At 44.2% G+C, this 23,164-nt stretch overlaps 1 protein-coding gene across 1 annotated transcript in view; it reads right to left on the reverse strand.

The window, feature by feature from the left end:
* Nucleotides 1-23,164, reverse strand: part of SATB2 (SATB homeobox 2) — a 128,833-nt gene that overhangs the window by 15,749 nt on the left and 89,920 nt on the right. Inside the window, exons 9-10 of the mRNA XM_066322584.1 lie at nt 19,696-19,851; nt 8,062-8,259 (exon numbers count right to left, since the gene is read on the reverse strand). Coding sequence (XP_066178681.1) covers nt 8,062-8,259; nt 19,696-19,851 — 354 coding nt within the window. The remainder of the gene's footprint in view (nt 1-8,061; nt 8,260-19,695; nt 19,852-23,164) is intronic.

Here is a 23,164-nt window from a genome sequence, read left to right on the forward strand (position 1 = left end):
GAAAGGATGCACAAGGGGATACCAACTTCCTTTCACAATATGAGTAGCATCATAAATGGTGAAGTTTAATTTTCTAAATACATTATCTGATTTTTGTTTAAGACTTTTATTAAAATCATGTGTGATGTGTGTTGAGAATGTAGCCTTTGTTGTTCCACAGCTAGGGATCTTGCAAACAGCTTCGCTTTGTCTGTGCCAAGATATTTTGGAATATTCTTTGAAACACTGTAAGCATAGATGACTGTGAGAAAAAATATGTGCTACTGTACTTCTGGATACTTGATGCGTGAGAATAGTGCATGCACACAAAAACACTTCTTTCCATTTGCAATTCCTGTAAAACTCCATACAAACATGGAACAACATACACAATATACTGACCTTGAAAAAAACTCCGTATATCTGCACACATTACAGTCTCTAGGTATTTTCAACCATTCAGGGGACAAAAAAAAAAAAAAAAAACAAAAAAACAAAAAACACCCAACACAAAGAAACAAACAAACAAAACCAAAAAACCGAACCAAAACAAAAACAAACCAAAAAACCACCTCACACCAACAAAAAAACCACCAAAGAATTTCCAAAAAAAGACTGGCTCTGGGGAAGAAGATTGGCCATCTACGTCCTGCTCTGTCACAGCCTAATTCCCAGCACTGCCCAGAAGCTGCACCATTTCCCTGAAGGATGCTGTGCAACATGGAAGAAAGAGTAGCTCCTTGGAGGGTCAAGCAGTGCAAAGTGCTCTGGTAATGCTATTCTCAATGGTTTCCCTCCCCATGTAATTTTTATAATTGCTTATCTGCAGAAAAAGACCAGCTGCAATGATCCAGGGCTCTAACTTTATCCCAAGATTTCTGTAGAGAGTGTGAGAATAAAATGTTGCATACAGCCAATAGCCTATAAACATTTACACATCTCTGAAGCCTGATACTATAATTTATGAACAAGTGTGGGGGATACAGTAATTAGGGAGCATTAAAATTAAATTAAAAAGAGCAATATTTTTAACTGCAAAAATTTTCAACTGTAAATTCAACAGAGGCTCATCTAGTGGCTTTTCAGCCTTCAAGGTTTGCCTGCTGCTGGCAAGCTTCAAAGGTTATGTGAATTTACAGAGCTTTATTTAGTGATCTTACTCTGTATGTTTGCTCATCCTCAACCTACTATGGCTCCTAACAACACTAGCAGCTTAGCATTTACAACGGGGCCAGGACTGTAAGAAATGAGGGCTAAATCTGGTCAAATTGTGTGTGAAAGGCAAAAGGGTGAGACAACAGGGGCCATAGCTGCAGTGATGTCATTTGCTAAAACGACAACTTGTCAGAGCCACACCAACACAAACCACCACCCTGCTGCTTACTGCCAAGTCTCAGCAGTGCTAAATCTGCACATTCAGATTTTAAGGGAAGTTTCTGCCTGGAGCGTTTTGCCATGGGAGCCAGGGCAGCCCAAGCAGAGCTGCTCTGGGGCAGCCTCACAGAAGATCTACCCTCAGAGTCCTCTTTATTGTAAGATGCTGCTGAAGAAGAGCACTAGTCATATTCTCAGGGCTCCTTCACTTTAAGAGTCCCACCTCATTCCTGCCCTGTCCTCAGCTGATTCGGACAAAACGAAAGCTGTCCAAACACAGGTATCACTGAAGTGGCCTCATGGTTTCAGGTTCTGTCCAAATGTGAAAAAGATGTACTGTTCTGACAAGACTAAATTTGCCATCACAGAAAAACTTGAAACTCTGCAGTTTACTTGATCTCCCATTTCCAGGGTTAAACGGAACAGTACTAAACCTAAACTAATTTCAGAACAGAGGCAGTTTGGCTTTAATTGCAAGTACACTTCCCACTATCATTCAAGAGGAATAACAGGCCCAACATTAATAAAAATCAGCAGCATTTTCAGCCACATTAGATATCCACACTAAACAGAAACAGCTGAGATGGCACAGTAGGCAGGTTTGGCTGTAGCAGTCACAGCTCAGCGCCTTTCCCTGCAATTGTGGTAACTATCCATCACAAGAAGATCTACTGGATACTTCAGAGTCAAATATAAGGGGGTTGTCTGATTTACGCCTCTGTTGCCTTTATCGAACTTGTGTAAGGCTCTTGAATCACCGTGATCCATCAGAAAAATGGTGTCCACCAAGAGGATGGAGAACCAGAGCATGCAGCCACAGCTGGTGCTTCAATACGCACCATCTCTGGCTGTGAGGCACAGGTACTGGAGAAGCATGAGAAAGCAGCTCAGAAGTGGAAGAGGCCTGAGATGATTTTTTTTTTTTTTTTTGCATGTACAACATGTTTTGAAGACAGTTCCTTTACCCTGACCCAAAAGCAGTCACACACACAATAGAGATAAATGCAGTGTGAGTGGCATCTGTAATAAATGTTGCTTTCAGCTTTGACACTGCATAGAAATTTAAGTTACACAGTTTTGAGACATTTTCAGTGGTTTTTAATAGTTTAAACTGAAAGGAGATACTGAAATTGACTGTTGTCTAATTTTGATAAGGGAAAGAATGAAACTCCAGGTAACTAACAATTAAGACAGATATTCTCCACTCACAAAATTTGCAGACCTCATTCTGACACACATTTCCCTCTGTAGCTCTAAATCAAAGGAAAAAAAAAAATCCAAGCGCAACCCTCCCAAATCAAAGCTCTGAGCATTCTGACTGTAATGGATAACCAACAATACAAGTTTCTCTTAAAGTCCATCTGGGTTTGCTGAGTACAAGTTGTGTCACCAGTCTTGACCACCCCTGTCTGAGCAGACATCACACCCAGCCATGGATTAAAGAACTGGGGAGTCAAAAAGCAGTGGGTATCAATCTATGGTCTGTCTTTTGGGTGCAGAGAAATGATCAAAAAGCAAAACTATCATGGTGCAGCCATTAAGAATGAATCACAGGGCACAACATCCCCACAAAAAATTCATCTCAAAACAGTAAAGACCAGACTCAGAGAGCTAGCATGGTTTGGGAAAGTAATTTTTGTCCAAGTCTCACAAACAACTCAGTCCTAATTTCCAGTATGCAAAATCCCCTGGTGTAACTCACACAAACACAGCAAAACCTCACTGTGCACATCATCCTATAGATCATTAAGCACACCATGTTCCCCTATGGAATAACACAGCTTTGCTTCACTCATCATCTATGACTGCCTAAGTATTATTAATTAATATTATTTTTAAGAAATTTTAAGTCTCATTGGTTTTTCCATCTGTGTGCTATGCATTATGTGACCCATGAACTCCAAGACATTATTTAGAAACAGATATTTCATTAGGAAGCACTACTGTGGTGTTCATCCCCCTCTTTATTACTTCTAGAAAGAGAATATAAAATTAGTTTCATTGGGCTGCCATTGCCACTTGCCTTGACCCATTTTTACGAGGGCTCCATGTTCTGCTCTTTTGCATTTCATTGTTATTTCTAAAATACTTGTTCCCTCCTATCCCTCACAATATTATAAAATTAGTATTTCATTTACTTCTGTGGTATGTTATTTTCTGCATATTTAAAGAGGGATCACAATGTTTGCAGCAAGTACACAATACAGAAGAGCTTTCCTGGAGCTTTTGACTGTGCCTTTTTTTATTTACTAATGTTCCTCCATGATTTATGATCTGAACTATTATATATTGCCAGATTTGTCTAAATCAAAGCTTCTGAGAAATAAAAGGGTGGAGGGATGTCATTTTTAAAAAATGACAAAAGTAACAGTGTATCAGAAAGCAACATTTGATTGCTCTTAAATAAGCATGTACCTACCAGCACCAGCAGAACTACCTGTCAACTTAGAGAAAATGAGAAGCAAGGTTTCCACGTTCTCTGAATAGAAGGTACTCTGCTGCAGTGGTGGCTCCTGACTCCAGAGACCTGTCTCATCCACCCGGGCACTCCAGAGACAACAGCCTGATTCATGGCCTTCCCCATGGAGTCCGGTTTCTCTGCCCCAGCAATTAACAATGAATTAGCACTACATTAAAGTGCCAGGCAAGATGGTTACTCTCTGGAGTGGTCACCTTGGACACAGCAGACAAATAGTGGGAGAAGGGAGAGAAATTAGATTTACTGTGTCCCAGCATGTCTGTAACAAACACGGAATCCCTGGCTGGCAATGGGAAGCAGCTGTAGGCACTTGTCAGCATTAACACTCCAGAAAGGTCCAATGCCAGCAAACAGCCAGGGAATGGTGGGATTTAGCAAGGGATGGAAAATAAGACAGGGAAGGCTCACCTCTGCAGAGCAGGGAGCTAAACCTTGAAGCACAAGGACTGCTTGCTGCAAAAGACTACTTTGCACACCATTAAGGTCCAGGCCAGGGCAGATCAAAGGGCCAGACAGCATCCCACTCCTGGTGGTGGTGGTGGTGGAAGAGGATGAGAACACAGCAAAAATGTATTAATGCTTTCCAGGATACCCTCCCATCCTCCAGGAACCTGTGGCTCAGGTACTATGTAATTCAGAGGTGATGTCCTCATGGTACCCCAGCCAGCAAGAATCTCACTGCTCCTCTTAGCAGCACTTTGCTACTACATCACATTGCATGGAATGGAGGGAGAGCCTCTTAATGGACACCTCCATTTCCTTAAAAACTGAATGGAGAGGCTGTGGCAAGCTCAGCCTGCATGCACAGCAACATGTAGGTGTAGCATGGATGCTCCATAACCAGCGTGTGAAGGAAAATCCACACTCCAGCACGTCCATATGGTCACACCCAGTGCTGCCAGAGAACACAGCCATGTCACAGAGCTCCATGGGGCTCACATTTTATGACACTTCAGCACAATAACAAACAAATCAAGTGTGCAGCAAGGATTTTTTTTGAATACTCAGCTTCCACTAGACATTATTCATTCCAGAAAGAGTAAAATAATTGATTAAATTGATTAATATATGGCTGGTGGGAAAATCTAATGGAAGAGAGAAAAATAAAAATGTTTGTTTTTCAAAATCCTGAACCTAAAGCTGAACAGTGAGGTGCAAGCTAGTTATACCAAACCAGTAAGGACAAAAACCTCTCACAAAGGAAACAACAATCCCTTAAGCATGAAGAACCAACCTGGGTCCAGCTGATCTCCTACAGCACAACTGCCCCACTGAGCAAACCCTGCCTTTTAGAAGACAGAAACCATACCTGGCCTTGGGGTAATTCCCTCACTGAAGGGTCCCAGCCCTGTACGCAGCAAGTGAACTACACAGAACACATCACAATGATATCTTTGCCATTTCCAAGAAGCCACACTGAGGAAAAAGCTGCCATATAGCCACATCTTTTGCCTGGTCATGCCTCTTGTTATAATAGCTAGGATATTCTTCCAGGACTGACAGGGTTAAGTCATGGTGGCTGGGAACTCTGGCAGCAGTGTAGGACAGCCTGTTTTCAGGTTTCCCCAGTCTCTCAGCTGAAGGAGCAGGAGACTCCAGCATCAGACAGAGGTTACCATACACACACCTATGGCATCAGAGCAAAGAGAAAGATGGGCTGGGCAGAGAGAGAGAACAGAGAGGCAAGATCCTGCCTGCTTCTATGTTATAGTTCTGCACCTGCTGTTATTCACAGCACTACTCCTTGTATCTTCTTCAAAGGACTGTCATTCTGCTATCAAGGCTGCAGGTAAGGGCTTGACTTACAGCACACTTCCCACCAGCAAACCTGCAAAGCAAAGTAGGTCGGTGACTGAAGCTCTTGGATGTTTCCACTCCCTGCCAAAATGCAGCCAGGCACCGTGGCAGACATTCTGCACCCGCCACTGCTTTGAGAAGGAAATGAGAGTTGCTTTCCCACTTTACACTACAGGGGGAATTTCAGATGGGCAGAATGTAATTACTTGGCCTGGAGTTCAGCCAGGAGCAGGGCCCAAGACCCCTACCCTTATGTAAAGTGTCACAAAATCTCCAATGACTTCAAGTGTGAGAACCTCAGCTTTACATCTCCAGCTGCTGTCATTGGTTCTTCATGGCTAATTACCTAATAGTGACCCTTGCAGCAAAGCTAAAAAACAAACCTTGTTTTCCAAAACAATTCAAGTCCCAGAGACTGAAAACTCCGCAAAAATTACTTGGTGTTGGGTATCTTTTGACAGTAGGGAGCAGGTGGACAACAGAGCCCCTGTGTATGGCACTGGTAGCGTGTCACTCAGAAACCTACTGGGGTTTTTGGATGGGCAAGCACAGCTTTAAAATGCAGCACCCCCAAAACACAAGCCTCCTGTATCAACTGCATACCAGTCTCCAGAGTTTTGTTGTATGTAGTTGCCAGCTGGTTCCATTTATTTTTCTTCATTTTTCATATTTTGACTGTAATAAATAATTAATCCATGGCTTTGTAACTTGCTGACAAATACAAATGCACAGCATTCCAACACAGTGTAACGTGTCACTCACAAAAGCCAACCTGCATGATGCAGAAAAATGATGTGCAGAACGCTTTGGAAAGTAGGCTAATCATCAAGGTCACTCACAAGATCCTAGGAAAACTTTTTCTGTCCCTTAGAAGATATTCCCCCTTGCTGTGCACATCAGAAGTGGCTTAATATGTTCAAGTCTACAGAGGTCTAGTTATTAGCTAGGCCCTTTCTTTACCTGTTTGTAGCTTCTTGCTTCCAAGATCCCATAAACTTTTTAGGACACGGAAGACAAAACTTGCTAAATTAATTACTCTAAATGCTTCACCTTCTTTATAGCCCTGAGAACCTGAATGCCAGGAAACAGGATTTTTTCTTTCAGCAAAGACACAAAGGAAAGCAAGGAGGAAGAAGTTAGCAGAAGAGACAAAAGGGACTGAACTAGGCAATAATTAATCTGAGTGAGACCTACATATTTCAGACAGGCAGGACAATAAGACAGAGAAACCTCTGAAAAAGGTGACTAGATAGCTGGCAGCAGTGGTAGCAGCACAAGAACAGCAACAAAGAATAGAGGCTGAATGCCAAGGTTCACAGCAAGAGTAGCAAAGCAGTGCAATCCACCATCAAACAGTGGGGAGAATGAAGGTGGGAGGAGGAACTGCAAGATTATCAGAGAAATGCACAGTACAAACAACCCCCAGACTGGTCATGATGCCTTAAGTTTTAGCTTTCCTGTTTTTCAGATTCTGTACTGCATTAGTATATAACTCTGAATTTCGTACAGAGTGTTAGCAAGTTCTTTTCACAGTGTAGTTAGACAAAACAATCCTTTCCCAGCCTGAGAACCAAGGACACCGTTACAGCTTCAGGCCCAAAAAGTACAAACAGCAGCGAAGTGAGGAGAGCAGACTGGGAGGATGGGACTTCATAACCTGAAGCTGTAATTGGAAAATTAACCTCAATATGTAAATGGACCAAAACTTATGAAACTGTGAAAACTCATGACATGCCATCCATCTTGGGTGAAGCCTCAGCCACGCTCTTGTACTGCCCAACGTGTATCCTTTGAAGATCTTTTCAATAAATACCTAGTTTATTCCTTTAACATTGTCTAGCCTCTGTCCAAGGTAACCTCTCAAGGCACCAGTTACATAATCTGGCATGAAGTGAAACGGTACTGAGTGCCGGGGGCTGAATTGGAGAGCTGAAGGGAAGAAAGGCTGCTGTGGAAGGTGTTGCCTCAGCTTTTTAGATTCAAGAAATACCTCCTGAGTCTCTCTTGACCATCTGTAGATGTTTGAGTTTGTGACATGCATTACTAGTTATTAGGAGTACACGTTAGGCTGATTTTCTCTTCTGACTGAAGCTGGAACTGCAAAGAAGAGAGTCTAGTATTTTTTCACTTTGTTTTCTGTACACATATTTGTATTTATTAATTTCTCATTCTACTAATACCTGAAGACAAGAATGGAATGAGGGTGTATCAACCATAAATTCATACTAGTCAGAAATCTACAGAGGAGCAAAACAATCCCAATGAGGTTGTGAAATGGAGGTCCAATCCTCACAAAATGCTCCCCACGGTCATTTCACAAGTATTTTTAAGTTTCAGTCAATACATAAAAAGCCTATCACCACGTTACACTCTTGAAAGCCCCTGTGTTACCCCAGTCCTCCCTCCCAGACACCCTGAGGAGGTGCTCTGACCTGCACAGGCTCAGGTGTGAGCTGGACCACGTGCTGCATGCGCTCGCTGTGGTGGTGTCTGGACTCCTCCTCATAGATCACATCCCTCTCGTGCTGGGGAAGGTTCAGGAAGCGGCGGATGGTGCAGAGGTTCTCCCACAGGGTGCGGTTTTCTGGGCTTGGGTTTTCTTTCCAGCGCAGCAGCTCACACAGCCAGCCCTGCAACAGTAGGGTCAGCACAGTCAACTCACCGAGCACCGAGGAACCAGAGATGAGTGGAAGGGCAGCTAGACTTAAAGCTCTGTGCTGGAAGTTTTGCTGGTCTCATCTCACACACAAACCCCCACCACCCCAAGCTGCCTTTTGGTGTCAACAAATCTGTGATACATTCTATTTTCTACAAGTTGGAGAATCTGAAACAAGCAGCAGTGCTCAGCAAAAACCAGTGTTTTTTTCCCCATCATATTCACACCATCTTCAAAATGCTCAGATATAAATATTTTTCCTACAGAAAAGCAAAGATGACACAGAGATGCATCTTCACTTCCATTTCAGAGCCCCTTCATTTCTTCACCCAAGCAAGAGAAAAGCAGATATAACTCCTGAGACTTGCTAACTACCCCCACTGCAACCTGCAGCTGCAGAACCAGAAATTCAACACCAGTCCAAATGTCTAGTACAATATACTATTGAGACTTCTGATTTGCTGACAGTATGTTGCACTGACTCCCCCAGCTCTGAACCCCACTAAAATTTTACATTTTTAAATAATAAAAACTAAGAGAAGATGCAGCCTTACAGAAAGGGAATTCTCTAGCATCTAGCACAAAAGCAGAAACAGGGTCCTGCAGAAGTTACTAGAGATACCAAGATACTAGGCAGAGGTAATTCTAAACCCAACTACAGATTGTGATAAGAGCAAATTTTATTTCTGCCGTCTTGTTTGAAGGTTAGTTTGAAATGCCTTTCAGAAAAGGTTTCTGCTATATGTAAGGAGCTGTAGGACCTCACCACGGGGACTGACTGCTGAGGTGGAAGCATCGGCGCTCCTCAGGAAGAGGAAAGGACCCTGAACACCAAGGGCAAGGAGAGCCCAAGGGCAGGAGCTGTCCGGGTGAGGACAGCCCCGCACGCGCAGAGCGTCACCCGCAGTCCGCAGCAGGTGAGCCAGGGATCGCCGCTGCTGCTGCTCCTGCCAGCGTGGGGGCACAGCCAGCCCTGCCCTGCCTGCCAGCAGCCAGCCCACTTCGGGCTGGGGACAGTGGCTCCCCTCCTGTGCCTGCACGGGAGACGCAATGCAAATGACAGAAGATGAGAAGATAATGCCGAGGATGCTGTCAACGCGCCTTACTGACTCCTGTCAAAATATTTTACCTAGTAGCTTTATAACCCATCATTTTCAAGCTACAGCTCAGCATTCTGACACCATTTTGACAGGCACCTTACAATACCTAAAAGATAGCTTGATCAATGTTAAAAATGTTTGGTACAAGAAGTAGCCAAAATTGTGTTTTTCTGAACAGTGACCAGAGCAAGCTGAACAGCCAGATTCATTACCAGCCCACAGGGGGGCTTTTTGGTATTGCTTTTTTGTGTAACAACTTGTAAGCCATTGACAACTTCTACCGTGCACTCTAAACCCCGTGTATAATATCATAAGCCGTTGTTTGTCTTACTCTCCACTGTGTCTTCTGCCTTCACCCCCCCAAAAAAGGCAAGATTTGATTATCTCCGCTGCATCAGCCAAGACAGCAACACCAGCTGTTCTCATTGTGCAGCCTCTTCCTCACGGCCTACATGTTAATAACCTGATCATTCCATTTTCTCCTTCAACTGCCGGCTGCAGCACAGCGAAGAGACAAAAACCCAGGCCCATCTGCAGCAGCTGTAGGCACTGAACTGTGAAGCCACCAGGGATTTATAAACTAATCTGTAACACAACACTGCCTTGTTTTTACAAGTGAGAGGCCACATTTGTGCAGACCTGATCTTTTCTTGCAATAAACTTGGAGGGCTGGGGGGTGGGGGGAGCAAAGATGAAAACAAGATATATAATAATTTACATAAGGGAAAAAACCCCTCTGTGTTGTATTTTCGAAGCGTTTTGATTGGTATTTGGGTACTCTCTCAGCCAGGTGAAGTCTGCATTTTGATGTGGTTTGGCCACATCTCTTACCCTCAGTTCTCCTCCCTCCACTGCTCAGAAATCCCCCAAAACTTTTGTCTTTTTTGGAGAAGAAAAATCTCTCAGCTCCGCAATGTTTTCTCAGGGGTTCCTCCACACAGAGGAAATAATTTTTGAAATGGAAAATAAACCATCTGTAGAAAAAAATCAGCTCCTGTTGCTCCCTGTTTTCAGTGATCTGAATAAGTCTCAACTGAACTCTTTCAAGACATTTCAAGCAGGCATGTTTAACATCTCCTGGCGGATGCTGCAGCATGAAGACCCATCGTGTAGCAGAAAATACAGAATAAGCCCTGCACCCGGTGGAGCTGAAGGGCACTGCTGGGCAGGCCTGTGGGGTATGAGGTGCCTGGCTCCGGCAGAACCCAGGCACAGCTCGGCAGGGCCACCTCCCCTTCCCAGGGCAGGACCGGGCAGCCCGATGGCGACTGCCGCGCTTTGATTTATCTGTCCCGTTATAATCAGCGCTCATTACAATCACTTAGAGCAACACTACAGGCCTCATTACGGACTAGGCACTCGCTGCCATTAGTCTTTAAGAAGGATAGCGCTCAATTTGCCTGGCAACATGCGAGGTCTTGACCTTGGAGCTATTAGGGAAAAGATTAGACTGCAGTGTGACCATGTGTGCAGACATGAGCAAACCAAATTAATTTCTGGCAAAGGGAGGCACCAGGCAAGGACCCCGCCATCCTGAGGACACCTGAGAACTTCTCCATTCCCCAAAGGAGATAAGCTAATGGCACGTTTAAAGGAGCCTGGTTCTGAAGGTGAAGCACATCCGTGGTATTTAGAGAGATATTAATCCAGTTTCCCCACAAAGTATTTGCTTGGCTGATCAGATTAAGGGATCTAGCCTTCAACAGCACACCCCCACCACAGCAGGCCCCAAGAAATCTGTGATACTTCACAGCCTCAGACATATTGCACCATGTGTACCCAGCTGCTACAATAATTAGCTTATGAATGTATCAGCTGGTTCTGTGATTTTTATAAATAATAACTAACCTACAGAGCAGAAAGATTTCCACGAGCCTAATATTAGCAAGAAATTGCAAGGTGCGCCTAACTGAATTGTCATTGTGCTAAACGCCCTGTCTTCTCTCACATTGTGCGGGACTGGATCTCCCCCAACGCCATTTATAAATATTTATTTTTGCAATGTATTTGTGTCAGCTTTCTTCACAAGAGCCATTATTCGCTCACCCCCACATGTACACATGCATACCCGCTGCGTGCATGTGTACCCTTATCTGCATCAAATCTGTCCTTTCACTACTCTTTTTCTATCCTTCCCTCTCTTTATTCAAGCGTTCATTCAAGACCCTCTCTATCCATCTATGGGGCTGTTTATTAGGCAATAGCTTTGACAAATACGTGAGAAAACACAGTGTGCCGCAGCTTACTCACACGTTCTTTATGGCTGCAAGAAACTGCCTTCCCCATGCACAGATGAAAAGTCTGCATCGGCTTTTTTTAATTATTTATTTAAATAATCTTAGCACGCCATCCAAGAAAGTTTTGCAGTACCAGGCAAAAAAAAAAAAAAAAAAAAAAAAAAAGAAAAAAAAAAAAAGTGTAAATGTCAAATAAAACAGTGACAGATGACAGTATTCTCTATTGAATAGCACCGTTTCTTCGTGCATGTTCAATGAGAACTCATGAATTATTAATACACAAAATCTCCTTTTACTGTTAAAAATCTCAACTTGGCGTTTTTTGGTTACAATTTTTTTATTTTCTCTTATTTATTTCTTTGGGGTCTGTGTATGTTACACAGAGCTTTCCAGGAGAATTACTTCATTTAAGAAATGCTAACATAAAGAAATTTTTGGAGCTACAGCCATTCACAGTGAATTTTCATCTATAGCTACATTTATTGGCATGAAGGAGGAAAAGTGAAGGAGACACTATCTCACCACCTTTTCCTCCACTCATCCACAGCATCTGAGCTCACCGCATCACAAGTAAATACAACTTCTGTGAACATAGTCTGAAAAATCTAACAAATAACATACCCCTCCCCAGACCTGTAATACGCCGTGTTTCTGGTCCTGCCTCCCCTGCACAGCACAGGTCTCGCTCCACCACACAAACAGCCCCCTTGGCTGCCAGAGTTACCAGAGAGTTTGATGCACACCAGTGTCAATATGGGTGGCAGAATCCAGCCCTTAATGTCGGCTTCTAAGGTTCTTAAATGGGAATGTCTTCCATTAAAAATAAGAGGAGGAAAAGCAGCTCAATTAAAGGATGCTTTTGGCTCTACATTCAGGCACACCCAGTGCTTGTGGTTACAAGGAATTCTGCTCAGAACTTCCTTCATTTCACCCCAAAACTCATAGAGGCATCGAAAATGCAGCCCAATTTAGCTCACTAAAGAGAGCTGCAGAGAAGTGCTGGCCTCTATTTTTGTTGTTCTCATGAGACAAGATAAATATTTTCTAAACATTTTGTTTGATAAAAAAATAGTATCATATTAATGTCCTATTTTTAACCTCTGTCTTCTAATCAAATACATTTCCACACAGCTAAGCAAACAACAACAAAAATCTGCAGAAAGCCAGCCATTCCCATTGTGCTTTTATGCTGTTAAAGAAACAGCATGCTTAGAACACCAAAGCGTGAGGCTTGGCACCCTCCAACGCCCTGAAGGACAGCGAGCTGTGCAGCAATCCGGAGCCATATCCTCTGTCACTTATCCCAGAGCCCTGTTTAGCAGCTTGACCCTTTCACTTTTGCTGGGCTTACCCTGGAGCAGGGCAGACGGATGTACCAGACTACAGCAAAGTCAGATTTTCCAGCACACCGTGAAGGTGTGCACAAACACACTGACCCCAGAAACTGCTTCCTGCAGATCTGCTGCCCTGCAGTCTGCCAAGGACCAAATTCCTGACCAAGGACAAAGGCGGCACATGGGAAGAGTTCAGGCTCACAGTCATGCTGGGGTACAGGCCCATGTTTACACTTTGCCAAAGCCACTGCAGGAGGTGGCAGTTGGGTGTCCACGGTGACTTAGTCACAGGCAGCTGTTCTGCTTTGAGCATGGATAAACCTGCAGCTTAACTGACCTTGTGTTTCCCTGCACTTACATTAAAATTAATAACAATAACAATAACAACAATACAGCCGGTTTTCTGCGCTGACATTTTCTAGGGTCTCCAGTGAAAGCATGAGTAGGCAAATGAAGAGTTTTTAGTAAGAGTGATTCAGGAATAAATCTCAAAATAAATGTAAAAGGCCGTTTCCTCACCCACATCATCAGTGCAGAAAATGTCAACATATGTGACAAAAAGAAAAAAAAGCAGCAATGATTGACGCAAGTCTTGAAAGATTAGTAAAAAAATGCACTCCTCAGAGAAGGCTCCCTTCCCATGTGGGATCACAGGAGTCCTCTGGACAAACTTCCTCAGCATCTCTTCTCTCTGCTTAGTTTGGGACACTACAGTGCAAAATGAGCTAGATAATATTCAGCTCCTGTTCCTTAGTCGCCAAACTCTCCTACCATGAATCCAATAAGTGTCTATTAAAATAAATAAACCCCCTAATGATTCAAGATAACCTAATCAAGAAAGCTGAAATGGATAAAAGACTAACTGTAATGGAGAGTTCTGTCATGGCTTCAATGAATTCTTGATGAGGGCCGGGGGAGGGGGACTGAACCTGAGAAGCTTTACTCAGAGAATTTTGATACAGTTCAAGGTTAATCACTCAACAGTCTGGATTTTCTGAAATGCTTGGTACTTCTTTTCCCCAGAAAATGCAAAGCGCTTTCATGAGGGCCAGTTTCTCACTAGCCTCATAAAGCATGAAATTATTAAAAAAAGAGATACATGAGCACTGAGGTACCCTTAGATTCATGGGAACACCAAGTCTGCTTACATTTCTTTTCTCTCTTACATCAGAGGAAAGGATGCTGAGCACTGAGGATATTTCCACTATTCCAAGCTCAAACTAGCTTCTCCCCACACTAGAGAGGAAGTGTGGGCTTGTGGTTAGGGCAAGCAGCCCACCATCAGCTCCTGGGTCTGCCAAGGACTCTGTGAGCAAAGCCCCAGCAACAACTGTCCCTCATTCATCCAGCAGCTGAGAGAGGCCAATGTACTGTTGCAGATGTTGTCACAGAATCCCAGAACAGTTTAGGCTAGAAAAGACCTTTAAAGGTCTATAGTCCAACCCCTGTAGAATGAGTCAGGACATCTTCAGTAGATCAGGTTGGACTCTGAGCAACCTGAATGTTTCAAGGGATGGGTTGGCACCATTGTAAAAACTTTCTCCCTTATATATGTAGTTTGAATATACCCTGTTTAGTTTGAAACCATTACTCCTTACCCTGCCACAACAGGTCCTGCTAAATAAGTCCCAGTAAACCCTTGAAAGGCTGCAATAAAGGCTCCCTGGTCCCTTATCCTGTTCAGGCTTAACAGCTCCAACTCTCTCTGCCTGACTTTACATGAGAAATGCTTCAGCCATGTGATCGTTTTTGTGGCCTCCTCTTGCCCCAACAAGTCAAAGTCTTTCCTGGGCTGGGGACGCCAGAGCTGGATGCAGTCCTCCAGGTGGGAGCAGAGGGTCAGAATCCCCTTCCTCAACCTGCTGGTCACACTGCTTTGGCTGCAGCTCAGGACAGAGTTGGCCTTTTAGGCTAAGAATGCACTTCAACAGCTCTTGTCCAGCTTTTCACTCACCAGCATCCTCAGGTCCTTCTTGGCAGGACTGTCCTCAATCCCTTAATCTCTCAGCCTGTGCTGATACTGGGGCTGCCCTGACCCAGCTGCAGGACCCCTTGCTTGGCTTTGTCAACCCCCATGAGGTTTGTATGGGCCCACTTCTCTTGTCCCGGATGGGGTCACACTATGACTGCATATACAAGTCTGTAAAAAAGAAGCTCTAGTCCAAAGGTACTTCAAAGAAATCCTAAGTTCAGTCAAGGAGAGAAATGTCTTTCTGCATTTCCTCCATGAACAAGAACATGAAAATCATGACAAGAACATCAAAAAATCAGCACAACAGATATGCCCCAGTTGTAGAAATTCAAAGCATCATAAAGGCACTGAAGTAAGGCTGTAAGAAGTGCCCTGTATGCACACACTATATACACTGCACATCTTCCCCACCAGCTGCTTTTTCTAGCTGCTGTTCATCATCACTGGAAGCTAATCAGTTTAAGGCCACAGAAAACACCTATTATAAGCTAAAAAGGAGAGAGAAGCCATCCCATCCTATCAAATGAATCAAATACAAGGGAATGTAAGCTGGGAAGGAAAGAGAGAAAAGGATGCAATTAAGGGTTTCTAAAGCTAAATCTTCCTCCAAGTGATAGTGCTCATTCCTCTCGCAGTGCCTGTACTTCCTTCTTGGAGGACGAGCATGGGAAGGTGGCCATGGTCGAGTCCTGTCTAGCATGGGTTCCTACTGTGGGCTAACACCCTCCTTGGCCAGAGAACTGGCAATGAGGCAGGGATCTTGACAGGAAAAAGGAAAGAGGAAAGGCAAGGAACTGTCACAGTGATTTCTATCCATAGGCCTGGGTTGTTTTTTTTACCTGAATGAAGGGCTTTTCGGCCCCCAAACTCAAACCCTCCAGTTTATTGCTTGTTTGCTTACTTTTTTTGCTTACTTTTATCCAACAGGATAAAAACACAACGCAGAGACTGATCTTTGGTAGCTTAATAGTTTTTCAAATGTTGCTCTCTCTCGATTTACTGTGATGCAACTGGAATAAACTCCAGTCTCTTGAAAATAATTTCAATTTCAAGGCTGTACATATTGTTTCCACTGGACTGCTGAAGGTTCCATTTGCCCTTCCCAGAGCTGATCTCCAGCAATGTCCTTCCCCATGCCACCCCAGGCTGATTAAGAAGAGTCTCTTGCCCTGGGAGAACTGTGAGAAGTCTGAACTCCATGTTCATACAAACCCTGCCCTCCCTCAGACTGTCAGCAAGGGCTCCATCCAGCTGTGGGCCACTATTTATCTTGATCGTCACATTTATTATGAACAGAACTACATTCCTAAACTCACTTTGCAAAAACTAAGAAAAAAAGTGTCTGCTGAGCACAGCACAGCCTCTGACAGGACTCTCACTATCAGAGGTCAAAGGGGTGATGCTGCTGCACAGCATTAGAGGCACATGGTCATGGTGGAAATGGTTTTCCTGAAGTTGTACTGTGGAGCAGTTGTAGAACTGAATGTAGAAGTCAGTTGTAAAACCATCAATCCAAACTTGAAGTAATCCAAGGCCAAAGTCTCTGCCTGTCCCACTGTCTAGCTCTGCACACACACAGGCTACCCAAACCTTTCTGAAACAGCACACCAAAAATCTGTTTTCTTGTGAATCAAATATAACCAGGGGAGCCCAAGTTGTAGACCAGAAACCAAACCCTGGTGCTCCAGCCACACTCAGAAACATTCCCAATGTGCTAATACAGGTCCCAGGAGGAATAAAATGCATATTAACATAAGTATGTGATGAATAAGTCAATGCCTAAAATGAATGGCTTGAAATCTTTTTCAAGCTGGATTCCCTTAGAGAATTCTCACCATACTACCTTGGTACCTCCATGAGGCCCTGAAACTTGCATTTATGTTGACTTGTGAGCTCTGTGATTTGCAACCTCAGTTGCTAGAAATTGCCTTCTCTTCAGCTGCTGAGACTCTGACATGACTTAAGAATGAAGATGGTCACTTGCTCAATTAGAGGTCAATTAACTCCACCGGTAGATGATGGAGCCACTTGCAATAACTGCTCTCAGTGGGTACCACTCTTCCCGTACAGAGACAGAAGAGAAATGAAGCCTCCGTTGCCTCTGGATATCTCTCGGGTACATGACATACAGCCCTGCGTATAAAATGTCAAAACATCCCTGTCGGAGATTCACTGCCTGCTAAAACTGTGAAGATCTCACAGCACCGTGGATTGCTGTTGACAGAACAGCAGCGCCCAACATAACACATGCCTTGTTAGCAAACTGGAAGCCTCTCAGTAGTCTGGGGTGAGGGAATAATAGAGGAAGCCAATGCAACACAAGCCAGGCCTGTGGAGAATAGCAAGTGAACGAAGTCTCCTTGGCGGAGAGTCCAAGCAAAGCCTCAGACTAGTTCTTTTCCCCCCCTTTCAAACCCTCTCTTCTGCAAACATGGGCAGCTTTCAATGAGCGCTTCCCATCATGTAACTCAGCTGCTGAAATTAGCAACATTTTCACCAGAAATGCCCAAAACAGGCACAGCTGGCCTGTGCAAAGCATTGGGAGCACCCAACTGCTAGTCTGCAGACAAGCTAGACCTAAGGCTGACCATGACACTGTGGCTCTCCCCCATGCAAGCAGCTGTGCCCCTGCTTTTGGCACTCCTGTGGGCCACAGAGCTCTCCAGCCAGAGGAGGGACACCACAGGCACACCAAGCCAGGCCCGGGGCAGGCACATAGGTGGGCGTTGTGGCAGGCAGAGGCCCCATCCCGCTGGGGTTCTTGGCTGTGGCTTCCTGTGTCCCTGCCTTCCAGTGCCCCCATAAACCACTTTCATGCTCCAGCAGAGCGCTATGACATCTCAGCATGGCGAATGCTGGGCCATCCCAGGGAGCCAGAGCTGCTTTGGCAAGGCTGCGAAACAAAAGAAACATCAGCCTCAGAAACGCTTCCTCATTCGCTGCTGCTGAAGAAACAAAACCTTTATGTGCAGTAACTTTGCTTTAAACAATAACATTTGTGGATCCTGTTCTTAACCTTTTGCATCTGGTGTTTAAAATCTGCCCTGGTTTTTTTCCACGTGAAAGACTACAGATCTTATTTTTGTTTTGGCGCTGGTGTGCTATGCTGCCAGAGAAGTGCACTTAAGCTGGCACAGACCAAAGCTGGTGAGCCACCCGAATTATTGTTGGGTGGTTCAGTCCCTCTCTATTTCAAGAAGCCTCTGGGTATAATGACAGGAAGCTTGCAGGCAATTTTAAGCCAAACCTCAGACTCAGAGAGGCTGGCATTCGGTCTGTGTTAAACACTCCTTATTAAAAGCTGTCCAGTCCGGATTCTGGGTGGAACTTTGATATCTGCATGAAGCAAAGAATAAGGGGCACGTTTGCAAAATCAATTGTGCAGTTTTTATATTTACTGCACGTTTACCACATATGTCATTTATTACACAGTGGAAAACCGTTAAATGCACAGTAGTTGTGCCAAGTGGCATTATGCTTTTAACAGCTTTATTCGTTTAACAGCTCCAGTTCTCATTATATTTTGCCATGTGGTACATGAGATTTTTATGCATTTAACAGTTTAAGAGGGTTCCATGGTATTTTCCTTTTATGTATTTCATACTAAGTCTGGGATTTGGTTTGGGGGGAGTAGAGGGACTGTAACCCCTGTACCTTGACAAGAGAAAGCAAAAGGCAAAGAAAATTAATGATTACATCAAGAAGGAAAAATTAATCAGATCTCCATGTGTCAGGACACAAATACCTGTAACAAGGACAAGGCTTTCCCATGTGCTTTGATAGCCTTTGATGCTTTCTTTATATGCCTTTCAAACACTTATTTTACATCTACTTTAATGACCTATAATGTTGTTTCTCTGCACAGAAGGAAGTGTGTGTTTTTCAGAGTGCATGCACCTAGATACTTCTATCCCACTCTCTCATTGTCACGCGCCCATTTGTGCATTTTTGTGTGCATACTGATGCCCTCTCCTAGCTGAGCTGAATAATTCCATCCAGGATCAGAAGCAGCTCTTTTCACTGAGTAAACAATTCCTTCCAACAATCTCCAATCCACTTGCTGCCCTTCGAAAAAAATCTGTCTGTCCTCCTTTCCACAAAATCCCTTCTGGTGCATGATATTTTTTTAAAGAGTCGGATGAAATTTTTAAATTAATGGATTCTCCTCAAGAATTTCACCCCGACCTAGGTTTGCCCACATATATTTTTTACATCCAAGATAGAAATGAATCCAGCAGAACTCACTGCAGTGCCTTCTCATGCCTTTTTGTAAAAATGATTGGATCCAATGTGAATTATTCACACAGCAATACTGTATGCAGCACATACAACATGCTAAAAAGGAAACACCTGCCTAATATGCTGTTTTCCGTTGCCTTCCCTCAGTTAACCACTTGAGAAAGCAATTTCATTAACTGCTGAATGAGTAGGATACCACCATTTTGAAAGTTCCTTGTCCTGCTAGCGGAGGTGTAAGTTATATACCACACATGGGAAAAGACAGACATGTTTGTACAAAAGGGGAGAAGAAGCTTGGCTGTGAACTGACTCTTTCCTCAGCCTCTTTTAAAAGGGAAAAAGAAACCACTTAAGCAGGAAAAAGTCAAACATGACAGGCTCCCCAGAGATGAAAATTATTATTATTGTAGGAACAGATATAATTTTATTGGTGGGAGGAAGAGATGGATCTAGTCTCAACCCCAGAGTTTGCTTTAGAAAGAAAACCCCAGAAAGCCCCACGACAATGAAATCCCCTATACCACTCACCTGACTTTTATTGGCAGCCACTTTGGCAAACAGAGCTTGAGATACCTTGGCCCTTTTCATCTCCTGTTGGATCTCATCATAAATGGCAGCTGTGATGTTGACGTTGGCGCTGTCCGCCTTAATGGGGAGGTCTGTTGTTGGTGTCGAGGTTTTGGCCTACCAAGAGACCATGAAAATAATAATTAAAAAAGTGCTGCTTTCAGCCCAGCCATCTGTGCAGAAATTATCAAAGGATTTCAGTCAGCTGATGCCAAACTGCATTAGCTACAGAGGGACACTTCCTGTCCATTATTCTAATCAGGTTAATTGTGATTGGAAATAATTGCAGTGCATTCCTATAGGACATGCAAGGCCCTGTCAAGTCTCCCCCTCTCCCTCTCCCAGCATGTTTACTGAGCAGCTCAACAACAGGATAGGTAGCTGGGGCACTGGGCTGCAGGCACACACTGACATTGGCTTTGCCAGCCAGCTACTGCAGCACGTCCACCAGGCTCTACCTTCTCCCCCCTCTCTAAAAGTGGCCTACACCTTGGAGGAAGAGCCAATTCTCCCAGAAAAAATGAGTAAATGGGTAGAGGTCTCTAAATAATAAATTATTACTCAATTTAATGCACTCCCTCAAGTCTCCCTCATCCTTTATTAAAACTATACGTATGTCACTTGAGTATGTATGGTTTCCCAGCCTTATCATCATTATGCTAGCCAGACAGTCACCTAATTTCACCTAGGAAATCAGTGGAAATGAAAAAAAAAATCATTTCATAAAGCTGGGCTTTGGCATGCCTTTGATGTGCTGCCCTCATTCTCCTAAACTCATATTGAGATTTTGTGTATTCCACTGCACTCCTTTTAATTGAATGATTTCCCATCAGCTTCTGTGACAAATGAAGGACAATAACGGACGCTGCCAGTACTTTCCCTGGGCTGGACTACCCCTGCAAGGCTTCTATCAGTGCAGCTCAGAAGACAGCTACAGGATGTGGATTTTAAAGCCCTTGGACTGGTGGTCCCCAGAATGCACCAGCAGGAGAGGGAGTGAGGGCAGTGTGATGCTCACCGAGTGCTCCCACTGCCAGCTGCCCCTTGGAGACACATCTCGTTTACTTTCCTGGGCTCAGAGAGAGATACCAGGGTTGATCACTGCAACCTTTACACTTTTTAAGGGAAATGTGGGTTTCTAATATAACAACTCTGTTTTGTATTGAGACGTAGAGGTCTTAGGAAAGAACATAACCTAAATAGCAATAGATCTTCCCAAAAGACCCAAACCACCCATATACCCCAATGACATTCATATTTGGGCCAACTTTTCAGGTGGATCCCGTTTTTGTGTCAGAGTTGAAGTCAGCTAGAGTACATCTAATGTTAATTTTTAACTAGGCAGACATGCCCAGATGTTTATTTGTTAATAGGAAGGTTAACTAGGCAAAACCAAACCTTCTGAACTTCTTCTGTTTGGTTGTCCTCCAAATCTTCCTCTTCCTGACATCTCTTCTATACTGAGGCCACATTAATAATGGAGCCAAAATCCAGTCAAGACAATAAACTAATCACTCTTCCTTTATGACTTCCATATAAAGCCTTAACCAACCTATATCTTCTCCCTTTCCAGGCCCAGCAGGCACTGCTCTGGGCATGTTCCCTGCCTGTCACAGGCAGGACACACACAGAAAGGGTGTGAGATTTTCCTGTTCCCTAAGGCCAGCCCCGTGTGCAGGAAGAGGCAGCTGGACAGCAGCTGGGGTACAGCATGGCCACCATGCCCCAGGAGGCCAGGGCTGAACCACTGCCATCCACGGGCCATGAGCTGGTACAGTGCAACACAGGGACCAACAGGCACACCCCGCCCTGAAATTCAGTGTTTACAGATAGATGAGAGTCGGGGCAATTGTGGGAAATGTAAGAAAACAACAAAGAGTTCATGGAAAGAAAAAGGACTGTCCAAGTCTGTCAGGACTGATTTAATGGAGATTTGTCAGGTACAAAAAAGTCTTCCCAAGCACTGGAGCTTTTGGCTGGCACAGCAGCTGAGGTCATCATGGCCTCAAAGGCTGTTGTGGATGTCTGAGATCCTGAGAAGAACAAAATTAGCATGCAAAAGAAAGACTCAAAATATAACTCCATTCCGCATGGGTCTCCTACACTTCTAGGTCCACAGCCACATGTCAGGAAAAAGTCTGTCCTGCACACCCTGAAAGCTGCCATTTTTTATTTAATCACCAAAATAGGAAGGGCAAATACCAAGTGAAAGTCACTAAAATAAAATATTTAATGTTAAGGGTTTAGATGCAAAGCTGGTCTTGATATTAAGGAATTTGCCACTATTGAAACATCTTACTGCAAACAGTGGGGGGAAAAAAGAAAAAGTGTTTTCAACCACAGTGCCAGAGCACTGCAACCCAGCACCTTACTGCTGGGGTTCTGTGTGCATACAACAACTCCCAGCAGCTCAGAGCATCTTCCCCACAGCAACTGTACCCCATTTTCTGGATCAATCTCTCATTCTCACCATGAGGCAGGCCGTGAGCCAGGGATATCACAAAAGGGTGGCTTGGGGCTGGCTCAGACAGAGAGCTGAGCTGGGTTAGTCTGCATGCCCCTACACCTGCCTGCATGACAGCCCCTGCACAAGCATTTCCACAGGTATCTGCCATTCCTCTCCTACCCGGCACGATCAATCCCAAAAGCATTGCTGCAGATATCGGTATCTATGGAAACCACGTTTCCAATTGCCATTCCATCACCTTCTCTGGCACACTGACACAGTTCCTGCAAGGCTGGTACAGCTCCTGGCACTGCTGCCCCAAAGCACCCTGCTGCCGGGTAGGCAAGAGGGCTGCCTGGGGAGCCGACGGCGCCGGAAGCGCCACGCTGCGAGGACGGCATTTGTCTCGTCAGAACTAATACCAGGCATATGGGGAAGCGCAGTAGCCGTGCTGCCTGCCCAGGAGCTGGGAAGAGCCTCATTTGCAGAGGTGTCCAAGTTGTCAAAACAGCACCTGTGCTGACTGGTGCTGGCCCTCTGAGGGCTGGGGAAATGTTACACAGCGGGCGCAAGGCGAGCATTGGGTACACAAACCTTTGTGTGATGCTTTTGCTGATCAAAACCCTCACAATATTCTATTGGATTCTTCAAGCTGAAATAAGGCAAGTATGTGCTGGTTTATACTGCTAGCAACATTTAGCTCTTACAAAGGCAGACAAAAATCCCATTATTTTAAATTATTTTCTAGCTTGCCTAGAACACAGATAGATGGCATATTTCAACACAGGAACGAAATGGGGCAAGATATCCAGTTTTTATTCTCACCAAATTGCATCTAAACTCTGAATTTCCTTTCAGTGCTTGATTCTGGGACAAAACCTACTGCAACAAATGTAAGCAGGAGTAAGCTAATTCTTTAATGAATCAATACCAATGCAGAAAGTGGCTACACTGTTTTAATAGTAGAATAGTGTACCCACTATT

Source organism: Sylvia atricapilla, chromosome 7, assembly GCF_009819655.1.
Source record: "Sylvia atricapilla isolate bSylAtr1 chromosome 7, bSylAtr1.pri, whole genome shotgun sequence".
NCBI lineage: Eukaryota > Metazoa > Chordata > Aves > Passeriformes > Sylviidae > Sylvia > Sylvia atricapilla.